General features: G+C 37.2%; 1 protein-coding gene across 6 annotated transcripts; it reads right to left on the minus strand.

The window, feature by feature from the left end:
* Positions 1-893: 893 nt before the first annotated feature.
* LOC114456694 (tropomyosin alpha-1 chain) lies at positions 894-14,432 on the minus strand. 6 transcript variants are annotated; one of them, XM_028438636.1, is made up of 10 exons: positions 14,159-14,431; positions 13,726-13,851; positions 10,034-10,167; positions 6,456-6,573; positions 6,179-6,249; positions 5,971-6,046; positions 5,813-5,875; positions 5,628-5,697; positions 5,029-5,107; positions 4,432-4,659 (listed from the first exon to the last, which is right to left on the minus strand). In XM_028438636.1, exons 1-10 carry the CDS (start codon positions 14,270-14,272, stop codon positions 4,656-4,658), a joined length of 855 nt encoding a protein of 284 aa, XP_028294437.1. In that variant the 5' UTR covers positions 14,273-14,431; the 3' UTR covers positions 4,432-4,655. The 6 variants fall into 6 exon arrangements, with proteins under 6 accessions (XP_028294470.1, XP_028294446.1, XP_028294479.1 ...); XM_028438669.1 differs by lacking the exons at positions 4,432-4,659; positions 5,029-5,107 and adding an exon at positions 894-1,490 and having other exon boundaries at positions 14,159-14,432; XM_028438645.1 differs by lacking the exons at positions 4,432-4,659; positions 5,029-5,107 and adding an exon at positions 894-3,082 and having other exon boundaries at positions 14,159-14,432.
* Between the last annotated feature and the right edge of the window lie 510 nt (positions 14,433-14,942).

Consider the following 14,942-nt stretch of genomic DNA (forward strand, 5'->3'; position numbering starts at 1 on the left):
AGGAGTAAAAGTAAAAAGTCAAAAAATAAATACTCAAGTTAAGTTCTGATACAAGAAAAAAAAAAAAAAAAAAACTTACGTACAGTAAAATATTTGTACTTTGTTACATGTCACCTCTGGTTCTAATAGACACCTGGTGAATGTGGCATTAACACTTGCTAGTCATATTATGGTGTAATCATCAATTTACAGCAAGGGTCAAACCATCAATGTAACTAGGACATGTGGAATGTTATCTTGAAAAATTATACAATGCCTAGAAATGAAGTGTTCTCTTTTTCAAAAACTACTCATCCTAAACAACAGTATTTACTACAGATTTGATTCCAGCAAAATAAGGGCATTTGCTTTGTAATTTAGAGTTGGACAGGAAAGTAATGTTCACTTTTGTTACTCAATAAAAAATGAACCTGCAAGCTGAAAGGCACATATAGTACATCTTCCACACTGTATTTTTAGGGAAGACATGAATTATGGACCCGTTTGAGTTTCCAATTGATAAATCTTGAAGTTAAGCAGTTCTACATAATGAAACTGTAGGATAATTGAGGACCAACCCAACCGAGTCAAATTTTAAAGATTGGTCATTTATGACCCAAGATACGTTTTTTAAAAAACCTCAATGTGGAGAGAGGGATTTTTACATTTTTTGAAAGTGACCCAGAATAAGTATGTTGATCTGGATCATTTCCAAACTTTAATGAAATGTTCCATTGCATAAGGTCTGTCTTTGGTCAAAATCCTGTAAGTACTTTTGACATAATACAGCGAACAGACAAAACGCAGTGAAAAAAGTCATTGTGGTGTCAACTGGAAAGTCTTACTCGTGCACATAGTCCTCAGTATGTTAACAAAGAGCCACATTTCAAAATGTATATACTCAACACAGGAAATCATTTGGTTCAGCTTTTATTCAGGAGTATGTTTGAGATAAAATTACCAAACAAATACATGGGTGACAGAAAACGGGTCACAGACACAGAATTGTTTCACTGCTGAAATACATTCACATATGAAAGTCACGCTCACTGGGTAAGCTGGAACAGATCCACATCCACAGCAATTATGTTTACATTACAAAAGAAACAGACATTACAAAAAGTCATAATAAAAGCTGCTATCTTATATAACCTCGTCTTAAATGATGGATTCAATCATGATCATGTGCAGTGTCTATAGTCAAAATAAGTGCTAATGCCTCCTCCAATCACACGTCAACAGCTTGGTGAACATTGAGTTTCTGACCATGGAACATGGTGTGTAACAGTGTAGTGGAACATCCTGCTTCCTAATGTGGAGTTCATGTCATCATAAGGTCTGAGGAGATGCATCAGGTTATCACAGCAGCTGAATGTAGGAGGAAGACGTTGATCACAACAGGTGATGTGATGTGGATGCTGAGTCAGGTCAAATGTTAACCATCTCCATCAGTGTTTGATCCAGTAACTGCTTTACACTCAGCTTGTCTTCTTTAGCACGTGTAAGTTTATCTGTTAATACAGCAGTTAGTACACCAGTTAAACATACACACAAATATTTCAGTGAAACAAGTGCTGGATAACAAGCGTTACCAAAGTAGTGTTAAATTAACTAATGATGAAAATCTTATATAGGAAGTTCATGTAAAAGTGGCAGCGAACTTATTCAGCCTAAGGAGGCAATAATATTTACTATTAATCCATAACATCAATCGCACCAACATTATGTATTTAAAGTACGGATTCAATAGATTTTATTTACATTCAAAACTTTTGTATTGGGTTTTTTTCTTGTTTCCATTTTTTCAACTTTAGGGTTTTAAGGGCCTCATACTAGAATTAAATCAGTTCTTACAAACAATTTGAACCACCCTTTGTACGGTACTTTTAGATGCTTGGAAAATTACATGATGAACTTGAATTTAAACTAAATAAATGTATTTCTATTCAAATAACGGTATGTGATCTGTAATAGGTGCAAATGTTTGAAAGGTTTCTGAAATATTAGCCGTATTATTCCTAATGAACTTGTAAATTCCTACATCCAGATTTGGGCTTTTGCGTCTATTAAAACACAGGATGATGTATATGTTGGTCTAATGAGCCTGCTAGAACAACGCTGCAACAGTATTCTGAGCTAAGTGGATAACGCAAGCAAGTGATTTGTGGAAGGTATTGCAGACTAGTGCATCACTGGGGATGAAACCTAGCATCTGATGACCAAAAGGTGACATTGAACGGAAACAATTTAAGAAATATACTTATTAAAATTTGACTTGGTTAGTTTGCACAATAATTTTTCGTCGTTAAAAAGTGAAGATTACAAGGAAATCAAGATCGCCTTTAAGCTAGGAGTCTGCACCTAACACTTGTTTCACATCCGATTAAATACTGTACTGTTACAGCCAATAGACGACATCATCCTTTGAACCTCAGCTAAAACTTATTTGAGTTTAGCTAAATCTTGTGATTATGTTTACATTTCAAACAGGCCAAACCTAATAAATCAGCACCTTTCCTGGTTCAACAGCCAGCACTACCTACTGAATGGTTTAATTGGTATTAAACTTCCTTTTTAGTAACTCAGACTCCAACCTCTTAAGACAGATGTGCAGAAGCAGGGTCTGTTAAATGAACCATTTGACGCCCACCACTAGGAGGTGCCCTAGAGCCCACATTTAAAAAGTGTCATTCATGATTAAATGGAAATGCTACAAAAACATTACATTTGAGTGTATAAATGGAATTTGCATAATAGCAAGTCAAGTTCAGTGCATAAACTGTACAATATTGTAGCATTTTTAGTTCATATTTAGTGTTTTTCACAAAATAATGAGGAGCACCTTGGTACAGATTGAAAATAACTAAAGAAAAAACTAATCCCATTCGTAATCTCTAAGCAGAGGTCGTCTGAACCCCAGTCTACTTGCAGCAGTTACAGGCATGCATTACTGTGAACTCTCCGTGCCTTATTTGCAATAGTGAATATTTTGAGTTAAGAAACTTCTAAGCATAGAAGAGACTTCCAGGTTACACATCGTTTAGGGCTACTCTCAGTTCATTGCTCAGAAGTCGATTTTTCTCAAGCTGCTTGTATAGATGATCTTGACAGTCAGAAGGCAGGAGAGAAGGAAAAGAGACAGAGCAGGTTAGTACAGAGGACAGGGAGGAATTACAACTCATTACAGGTTGGATTTCAAATGACTACATCTCCCTTTTCCACATGCCTCAGGTGTTCAATGTGCTCAAGCATCCTTTCCCAGGTCAGATTTCAGAAACATGTTTTTGAGATGCATTTTTCTACTTGCAGCTTTCCTAAATGTGTACAGATGAGTATAATGGTTGTTGAGTTGGTGTTCAACTCCAAACTAATCTAAAGACTTTTAATGATGTCTATAATATATATATATATATACATACACACACATCTGGTTTACAGTTCCAGGTCTATAACTAGAAAAATATTCCATGCAATGTTAAATCATACTGTATACAGCATATTTTATAGATGAACAGTAGATGCAGAGCTTTGTAGGTACATCTAAAAACAAAAAGGGCAAAGTTGTGCTGAAGACAAACAACTTCCTTAAAACTTAGATTAAAGCGATTAGCTAGCCCTAGCTAGACGCTCATTCTTATTTTGTAAAATTTCATATCAAAATATTTTGATAATTTGAAAAGCAAAACTCATCTGACAAACTGAACTAATGGATTATAAGTCCATAATGTAGAATTTTGACCATCACCAGCCCTACCTAAGGAAGGGTGGGCTAGACTTTCAAAAAAAAAAAAAAAAAAAAAATAGATGTAAAAAGAAGGGGAGAGAGAAAAAAAGACATTGAAAGTAATGAAATAAAACACCTACAGTAGTTGGCGATATGCACCTATTCAACACGCAATAACCAACAAAGAAGAAGAATAAAAGGGTTAAGAAGTTAGGGAGGAAAGGACAGTTGGTCCTGTGGGTTTGTCTGGTGATCAAAGGTCATGTGACTACGTTCATATCCTTTTTGCTCAGCTTATCATCTCAGTCTGTTAAATTCTGTGAAAACTGACACTAAATCATAGTAAATAAAATGTACTTGAACGTGTTATTCAACACTGATATTAAAGCATACTTTTTATTGAAAGTCAAATGTGAGGTAAACTCCTGCATCACTTTAACTGTTGCCAGTCTGATCTACTGCTTTGAATTGTATTGTACCTAAAGAGAATCAGAAACATGAATATTCAAATGTAGCCAATTCTATAAAATACCTAACAAATCCTGACAGTAACACTGAATTCTTTTCTTGTAGTAACTTTAGGGCCTTTATTTGGGTTAAGCACTGATGGTCCTCTTAGGGAGAAAAAGGAGCAGTAAAATGGAAGAAGCTTCAGTGTTTATTCAAAAGCTACAACAAAAATAAATAAGACAGAAGACAAATCAAAAAAAAGAAGTTTGCAACAGAAAGGGGAAGTGCCCACACAGATGGAAAAATGTTTATTTTACACAAAGCAGTATGGCTCAAAGGTGTGTTTGAGAAAGAGAAACAGATGTTGGCAGGAGCAGCCCAGGACGCAGCAGAGGTGAGGCAGTAAAGAAACACAGACATGTACGAGACAGAAGGATGGACTGCGCTGCACAGGAGTGAAACCATGAGGCTTAGCCAGCTTCTGGAGTGAACGGTGAAAAACTTAGCTGTGAAAGAAAGAACATAGATGTGTTGGATGGGGAAAAAAAAAAAAACTATAAATGAAAGTTCACGTCACATGCAGACGAAAGATGCAAAGCGAAAAGAAAAAATGTGCAGGGAGAATGATGGCAAAGCATGCAACTATGGGCGAAAGCTACAAAGGTGGATTGAGGACCACTTAATCATTAGCTATATTAAAATTTTAGCATTTAGCCATGATTAGTTTTTTTTTTTAAAGAGGAAAACTAGTTCAGATTAGATCTTAAAACACTGCAACCAGAGACGTCACAAGGGGGCGCTACTTGATGAATTAAAGGGAGTAGCAATCGCTATGACCACAGGCAGTGGACACAAACAGGCACGTGATCAATTACATTGAAGTCATGTCGTTGAGGGCGTGGTCCAGCTCCTCGCTGATGGCCTTGTACTTCAGTTTCTGGGCATACAGCTCATCTATTGCAGGAATTATCAAGTGTTATCAGTGATGGATATAAAAAGACACGAAATTAATAAGAACTTAAAGTATAAAATAAGGCAAATGAAATGTTCTAAAGGAACGGAGACAGAAATAGGGAGAGGGAAGGAGCAGCTGCTAAAGTTGTGTGAGATTCCTGAGGAGTCAGAAACAACCTCATATGTTCCGTGACGGTGTGATGGCTGCTCTGGCCTTGAGCAGTGGCTACATCTGAATGCCAGGCTACACCAAGGTGAGAAATGCTGCTGCTGACATGAGTAATATCACACTGACCCCCCACCCATGTGAATCTGTTAGATTAAGACTTAAACAGCAGATGATATTCTTGTTCTTACAATGAATAGTGTTTCTTCATTTCTTTGTTACAGATGAACAAAATTTCAGGTCAAGTATTTTTTAAATCCAAATTAATGGCATTTTACACCTGCTCTGTCCAAAACTACCACAACCAACTTCACTTAAAAAAAAAAAAAAAAAAAAAAAAAAAAAAAAGTATACCTTCAAGGTCATCAATGGTCTTCTCAAGCTTGGCGACTGATCTCTCAGCAAACTCAGCACGGGTCTCAGCCTGAGAGTTCAAACACAATCAACCATTAGCAGTTACATTACAGAACCAGACAGGAAACCAAACCCACTCTGGATAAATTACAGTCAGCACAATGACTAAGGTATGCTGCACTCACCTCCTTCAGCTTGTCTGTGAGAACCTTGATCTCCTCCTCATATTTGTCTTCCTTCTGTGAGTACTGATGGTACAAATCAAAAGTCAGTTAGCAAAATGTAGAAGGAAAAATGTATCCTTTTTATTTATTATAATGAAAGCCTTTGTTAGTGGACCTACCTTCTCTGCCTGAGCCTCCAGAGACTTCAGGTTGTTCTGTACTGTTTTCAGCTCCTCTTCAAGCTCTGAGCATTTACTAAAGAGTAATGTGGTAAACAAAACATTAACAAATCACATGATAGATCAGAGAATATCTTTTATCAATAATTAGAGTTTGGTAGTTTATATAGAAAGAAAATCTAAAGAAGAACTAAAGGGAGGCTTTTACCTCTCAGAGAGCTCAGCGCGCTCCTCTGTACGTTCCAAGTCACTCTCAATGATCACCAGCTTACGGGCTACCTGGAATCACAACACCAAGTATAATGGTCTCAAAAGGCGTGTTGTAAGAACCCCTGCATTTCTTTCAGGACCTTCTGCTATTCAAACACTAATTTATGACTCATGACAAAAATACACACATAGCCACAGATGGCAGCTGTCACAACCAAGGTGAAGAATGCAAAAAGCACTCAGCTCAAAGTTCAGGGAACAGCTGAGAAACTTGCCTCCTCGTATTTACGGTCGGCCTCCTCAGCGATGTGTTTGGCCTCCTTCAACTGGATCTCCTGCAGCTCCATTTTCTCCTCATCCTTCATTGCCCTGTTCTCAATGACCTTCATTCCTCTGAAGGGAAACACACAATGTCAGGTAAGGACATCATGTTTACAGAGTTCACTCATCAATAGCTGAGACCACCACAGAATAAATCTTCAATGGGCTAAAGAGATTTTATTCAAAATAAAAAAGTAAAGCTGATCTGAAAAAGTGTCTCAGATTATATGGGCCTGCATCTAAAAAATATGTATTGTTTATAATGGAGTTTGGTTTTTTTGGTCAATTATTCTGTTTATTTTATGGTTAAAATGCATGTAATCCATTAGGCAATAATAAATGGGTCAGTTTTTTTCTCATACCTACTGTTATGACTATTTTCATTTCATTTATTTATCACACATAAAAAAACAAACATTTAAGGTGCAAGTACACCAATGGTCTTGTACAAGAGCTCCTCTCCATTCAATAAACAATAAAGGCTAATAAACACTTAGAAGATCATAAGGAGAATCTTTGATAAAAGTGGAAACTAATATATAAACAGACTTCACAAATACCAATATCAAAAGACAAATGAAAATAATGAACAAATTAATAACTGAAAAAGAGAAAAAGGAAACAAGAAATAAATTGGTGTAATGTGGGAGGATTCATGAATGGATAAGATGTTTCTTAACTGCCTTTTAAAGAGTGAGTAGGAGGATTTGGATCTTATCGAGGGAGGTAAACTATTCCGGAGCAGAGGGCCTCTGAGTAATATCACCTAATGAAGCTTTTTCTAACAAAAGTAAGTTTGCTCTGTTATTTAAGGTTTTTGCTTGACTTTTGATGGTAATGTTTTTCGAAGTCAAAAAAATAAAAATGTTGCTACGTGTATCTCTACTAAAAAGACAATTTATCACAAACCAAACACTTCCCTCAAAAAGATCATGAAGGGGATTGAGCCCGGTTTTAACATTTAAATATAATTTGGAAAAATTCAAACTTTGAAAACATTGTTTTATCAAATTAAACCAAATCACTATTGTATGTATACCATTACCTTAGAAAAGTACGGTGAGAGTAATTTCTTTAGAAATATCAAAAGCAACTGTACTTTTACAATCATTTAAAGTCTTTAGCTGAAGCACTTCCTGAAATGCTAGCTAACTATACCCAATAAACCAATATTTAACCAGTCTAAAATTAGTATGGAATAATACGGAAGGATTAAAAAAAAAAAAACGAATACTTTGATGGTTATTTCATTCAAATAAATACATTAAATGTGGTTGCCACTTCATTAAAGTGAAATCGTGTGCAAAGACAGTGATGAAAGCATGAATCACAAGAGTAATAGTCAAGCAGATTAAATACAAATCCCTTTAAGTGGATATATTCTTTTTCTACTAATCTACAGACTAAAATAAATAGGACAGTCATCAACATCCTCTACCCAAAAAAAAACGGAACAAGGGTAATAACTCCGAAAATGAGATGCACGCAATTATTCTTTCCGAACTCCATCAAGATAATGATACCCTGAACTAGGCCTGGGCGATTACATGATCGCGATTAATGATCGTGAGAAATTTCATGTGAATTACGGTGATCAGCTGTGAGCATATTGACTCGATCACACATGGTGGAAATGTGTGTGGTTGCAAGACACATCCAATAGATGGCGGTAATGCAGTGCTTCGGATGCAAACCACCATAATACTCCCTAAAGAAGAAGGCGGTGGCCATGTGCATGACAACAGCCAATCAGAGGCCACTTTCTCCTGATCCACTTCCGCTTGTAAGTTGCCGAAGATGTAAACAGAATGAGCGAACGTGGAGATAAACGCGGAGCTGAGAGCAGCTAAACAGATGTCAGCCATGACTTAGAGTTATCCTCCGAATACGAGGCTATTATTGAGAAGAAAAGTTACTCAACGTCGGTTGTGTGGCGGTGGTTTGGGTATCTCCGAAGTGACGTGGAACAAATTAAGCCGATGTGCAACGTATGTCGGCGGTCACAACAAATTTTTTTAAATCATTTGAAGAAGCATCACCCAAGTGATTATACAGAAAGCATGAAAATTTGAGCGGGGTCTGCACAGCCTGCCACTGCTGCTAGCACATGTAGCATTAGCAGTTCAGCCACGACTAGTGATGCAGCCACCAAACCAAAGCAGCAATCAATACTGTCATCTTTTGCGTCCATATGAGCAACACCCCAAGAAAAAAATTATTACTCACGCAATTGCTTTTTTATATATATGTATAGTTCTACACACACACACACATATACATATATATTGCTTTGTATGTTCATATAATGTTTGGTTTACTGTTTCAAATATTGACCATGAGAAATTTTTTTTTTTTTTTTTTTTTTAAAGCATTGGATTGGAGTATTCAATGCTGCTCATTTTTATTTGGTTACATTATCTAACCATTACATTTTTTCATTATCCCCAAGGGGGCGATATGTTTATTTTGGATCTTGCATACCTGCAAAAACAGTCTGGACTGTAAACTAGTTCCTGTTATTTTATATTTTTCTACCTTTGTTATACTGTTCAGTAAAATGTTTTTAAAATATTTTTCTACGCTCATCTTATTTAATTTGCTTTATTTACGTCGTATGTTAATAAAATGTTGAAGTAATCTCTGGTGTCTTTAGTTTTCAGTACAGATGCTTTAAAACTGGCAGTTTGAAAACAAATTTAAAAAATCGTGATAATAATCGAGATCGGACGATATGAGAAAATAAATCGTGATAATTTTTTTTTTTTTCCATATCGCCCAGCCCTACCCTGAACCCACACATCGAATTTGGTTATCCTATCTTAACAGTTTGTGAAAAGCTGTCCCCTTTAACTCAGACAGAGCTCAAACCAATATCCCCCTTCCACACTTTGATTAAAAAAAAAATATATCAGCTAGCTACATGCTACCGTCTATGGGAAAACCCATGTATATGCTAATGCTAACATTTACTGCGATCGGCAGTGATTATAACACACCGTTTATGCTTAACTTTCACAAACTGTGTTATCAATCAGTACACTTAAACATACTCAAGCATATTTTTTTTTAATCCAAAAATACAAGAACTTAGTAGAGACCAGTAGGCCATGGGCTTTCAAGATGGTGACTTCCGACTACTACGGCAACAGTTGTAGGTCAAAACACACAAACGAACAAGGGCAATAACTCCGGAAAAAAATAATTGCGCGCTTCTCAGTTTTGAACTCCATCAAGGTATTGATACCCTGAAACCACACACCGAGTTTGGCTATCCTACCTTAAACAGTTTCTGAAAAAAAGCTGTCCCTTTAACTCAGACAGAGCCCAAACCTATAACCCCCTTCCAATTTGTGGCGGGGGATATTAAATACTATTATCGTTTAGCACAAACTGTTTTATCTCTGTATGGGTCTTTTTTTTTACCTTCAAGACTAACAATTAAAGGCAGTTGTGAAGTTCAAATGTGAGTTATTTTAGTGTCTATTGGCACAAAGAATATCTATGAGGTACGCCTCATAAGTCATGTGATCACCTCTCGCTCTCATCAGCAGCCTTCTCAGCCTCCTCCAGCTTGGTCAGCGCCGTGGCCAGACGCTCCTGAGCACGGTCCAATTCCTCCTCCACCAGCTGAATACGTCTGTTCAAGGAAGCCACATCACCCTCAGCCTGAGAGAGAGCACGAGTAAAATCAGTGTCAAATCCAGTAGCTAGTGTAAAACCAAACCCGTGCACCTGATAGAGCAGGTTGTATGTGACTTTGTAGGATATCAGAGGTTGGGCAGGGTCAGGGACTGCACAGCATGGGGTATGTAGCTTCAATTAAAATAAATTAGAGGAGATTAAAGCAGGATACTAGACACCAGGGGTGATAGACTAGTATTTTACAGAATTGTGAAATGGTCATCTTATTTAAAAATAGAGGATCAGATATCTACATTCTACAGTAGGGGTCACCCACATGGTGCTAATCTAAAATCTGAATAACTTTCCAGAATTCAAACTCAAAGATAAATACAGATGACAAATGTCGTTAATATTTAGCAGAGTTAAATCCTGCTGCGTGTGATAAAGTATTAGTATTAAGTTAACCATCTTTGAATGTTTATTTTCACAGAAACATTGTGACAAATGTTTTTAAATGCTGCAGATGTGGTGTATGGGTTGTGGTAGATATAGAAGCTTTATTACCCTTACACTGGAAACAATACAATGAAAGCTTGTTGGCAGCAGTCAATCATGATAGAGTAGAAAGATTACAATACTGTGGTCATAAACAGAAGTTTATAGTAATAAAGACAAAGTTAGGCTAGGTCATGGTATGTTATATATAATATTATATAAATAATGTATTTCTTAAAACCCAAGTTGATTTTTACGGTAAGTTAAAAGCAGTTTGTATAGCATGAAATATAGAAAATTAACAGCTGAATAAATTAGGAAAAATAGTTTGATACTGAAACAAACATTTCCAACTTGTTCCTGTTAGTCGTCCTTATTATTTCACTCTATTTAATGTGAAACCTTGAAAATGTAGTATTTAATGAGCTATGTTTAAACTGGTAGCCCTTTGGACTATACAGTAACTATGAAGTAGCTCAGTTTCAGAAAGTTTGGTGACCCATGTTCTACAGTGTTCATTTTAGACAATTCCCATTTATTTTTGCCTCTAAAATAATGGGCAAGTCTTTATAACATTGAACATAATGACATGTTTGGCCTGTTTATGTTCTTTCACTATGAGAGCCAGGGAACACTTCAGAATAAACGCGATTTTGATAGACATGACCTGTGATGAATGGAGATGCTAACTGAATGTAAAGAGGGAGTGTGTTCCACCTTGGACAAACCCAGCACAGCAGAGTCCATCTGGTATAACGGCCCATAGGAGGGCGTGAGGGCGGCTCCACCATGATGCTGTGCTAGCAGGTGGTACTAGTCTGACTCTGTAAACCATCCTTTATGTACCAGACCTCACCCTTCTGTCTCCTAAACACATCAGCGGGCTCATTTAAAACTCGTCCGCATTAACACCAGCACAGAACGTGTCTGTGTGGGCCTACCATCCTCGCTTTTTGACCAGATTTCCGCCTAATGCCGTCGGCAGCCGGGGCGCTAATTGCCTTAAATCATTAGCAGCTTACTGCCTCCCTCGAGCTCCTCTCCTGGTTCAGTTCCCGTTGTAGGATCGCTGCCCGGTCCTCTGCCACGTCGGCCTGCTCCTGCAGGGACTTGATTTTCTTCTTGACGGCTTCCAGCGAGCTGCCTCCGGCCATTTTGCCTCTGTTTGTCCCGGGCTGGGCTGGTTCGGTACCGGATCCGTGCAGGTCTCTCGGCACAGGCACGCACACGCTCGAGGATGCGGCTCGTTTGATCCCTGCCCCCACCGCCTTTAATCAACGGCTGATGAGGATTGGGATGTGCCATCAAACCCGGAAGTGACTTTATTCACTAGTTAAATGATAAACTCACCCTCTTAAAAATATACTCACACTTCGACAATTTGTGGTGGGTTTAAAAAATATATTTTATTTGATGATTAGCTCTTGCTGGTGACAGTGCACTTTGATAGCAGTTTGGATAAAATATAGACATCCCCTGATGTTAAATTGAGCTAACCCTATCAAAATCACTGCCCCAACAATCAAACCTGAAACACCAACAATGATCCAGATTTTTATTTTTTTAAATATAATATTAAATCTACGAATGAAATAGATACACTACTTTGTGTGACGAGTAAAATTTTAATTTGTTGTTTGCATATTTTGCAAATGCAGTCGTTTACATTTTAAATTGTCGAACGGGTTTTGCAAAGTGTTTCAGTTGGCAAAATGATACTAAACGACATAATTATATTTGGTTAAGTTGTGTAAATGTTTTGGGTTTTTTTTTTCTATATGTATTTATTATGTATCTATAATAAACCATCATTTTTTTACACCTATAATGTGGAACATTTTCAATTTATTTATTTATTTTCTTTACAAAGCGATTTTAATATCTAGCACTATTTACTCTTCGTTTTATAATAAAAACTAGAGAAGAACAGCTGGCATTGATTTTTTTTTTTTTCCTCGTCCTTTCAAATATCCAAAAATGTAATTGTGGATGGATGGATGGATGGATACATTTTTTTTTTTTTTTTTTAAATGAGTAGATAGATAGATAGATAGATAGATAGATAGATGAACAGAGACATTTGTTAAATTGTTAAAACTTTTCTGATGTATAGAGCTGCAGTAAAGCTGAATATGGAGTCAGCTCATGTCCTCTGGTCACCTTCCAAAAACATGCACAGATTTTCAAGAGCTGCAGGTTGGCCTACAGATGAGCATTACTTTAATAATAGTGTTCTGTCTGAATAACAAATGAGGGGATATCTTTAAAATGTTGCTCCTGTCACATATGTTTAATGTTTTAGATAATTTAATTTAGACATGTATTTAATGAAATGATTAAAAAAAAAGTTTCCATTGGTCAAATTCTACACATAAAATGAAAAACTTTATTTTTATTCTGTACAGTTTGATCATTGTTTCTTTTGTGATGCCTACAAGTGCATTGTTGATGACCAAATTAAACTATACTAAACATGTCATTCACAAAGATGAATCATTTTAATCCCAATCAGTAGTCTTCTGATGTTATCTTGTGGCCTAAAGCACAAGGGTTTGTAACCGAGGGGCTGCGGGATCACTGTGGGACCTTGAGCAAGTCCCTCAAACCTAACTGCTCCCTGGACTCTCTTTAAAAAGAGATCCTTAATCTCATTTAGATGTTCCTGGTTAAATAAAGGATTCAAATATGTGTCTGTAACCACTTAACATTAATTGTTGTAAAAGCAATCGCAGTCATTAAACATGTAAATATGTATTTCTGAGTTGAACGTCATAGTGCAGTGCTACCTCAAGCTAATATGACCATGAGCTTTACTGGTCAAAATGTGCATGTAAAATGCTGCATTGAAATCAGACACTGGCCCTCAATATTCATCCAAATAACATGAATGTATCAGTAAGCCAGTTGGGGGGTGACATTACCATACAAGCTATTTTTAACGGTCTAATCATTTATTCTAGGCAGCTCCTAATTCTCACACAAACAAATACAGTAATGCGAAGCATCAGATTGAACTCCTTCGAGGTCTGGTGGGACCTCAGTTTTCTCAAGGAGGTCATTCAAGGTCAAACCATGAGAGTACACTTGTGTCATTGCCAAACTCACATCTGTTGCTTTCTTCTCAGCGAGCTCCAGTTTCTCCTGGGCATCCTTCAGGGCTTCAGAGTACTTGTCCAACTCATCCTCAGTGGACTTCAGCTTTTTCTGCAGAGCCACCAGGTCATCCTCCAGCTGGTTACGCAGAGAGAAATAATGAGAGATTTGTTTACGTAAATAAAACTTTACACGCCAAGATACGACAAAATATCTTGGTATTTCATGTAGTAACTTAGTTCATAAAGCATCACAGCCTTGCTGAAAGCTGGTAATGATGTTTGGTATTAGCTTTTCACTGAACAGCAACAAAAAAAAAAATCCATTTAAATGTAAAGTTTTTACAGAATAATAGTCTCCACCATAACAAATATTGAATCATGTATTTTCTGTAGTCTGCTTCTGATAATAAAAACACATCTATTAGTTGTGGACAGATAGTGACCTGTTTACTTCTGTCCTCAGCTGCCTTCTTGTCTGACTCTGCCTGCTCAGCTCTGTCCAAGGCGTTCTCCTTGTCGAGCTTGAGCATCTGCATCTTCTTCTTGATGGCATCCATGGCTGGTTAGTGTCTGTGAGGTCCGTGCAAACCAAAAAACAAAAGGAACCGTATCAAAGGATAGGAGCGCCTGAACTACACGGAAGGCCAAGCTGGAGTGCGAGCTCTCTCACTGTGTTCAGAGTCTAATATCCAGAGACCCAATACCTTTTTGGAAACAACTGTAGCTGGTTGCCAATGAGGGACCGGTCTTTTCCCTGAAACTCTTCACTGATTCGTTGTTCTGAGACATTTGATGTGACTATTCATGAGTGAGCAGACGTCAGGAAGACACACCCTCTTCACCTCTTCACACCAAGAGGGTCACTCCTACTTCTAACGCCCTCCAAGTAGAGGAAGAGTGTGAAGACTAGAAGGGATTGGAGCCTTCAGAGGGAGTTAGCTGGGACAAACCTGTTGATAATGTACCACTTATTAATAAAAGGTTATCCAGCTAAGCCTGAGGGTTGGTGAAGGGTCCATGTGGCATCGGATCTTAATCCTAAATTTCAATTTCCAAATTGATTAGTGAAACAAGGTTTAAAACTTCCATCCAAGTCTTTATCGCTTAGAAAGAGATTAATGTTGAATTATCACCACAGCACCTCATGCTTCAACACTATTCAGACAAAATAAATATATCTATTGGATAAGCCTCTGTGAAAGCTCATCTCCCTTTCAGTGGTGTCAC

The sequence above is a fragment of the Gouania willdenowi genome, chromosome 3 (assembly GCF_900634775.1).
Source record: "Gouania willdenowi chromosome 3, fGouWil2.1, whole genome shotgun sequence".
Taxonomy (NCBI): domain Eukaryota; kingdom Metazoa; phylum Chordata; class Actinopteri; order Blenniiformes; family Gobiesocidae; genus Gouania; species Gouania willdenowi.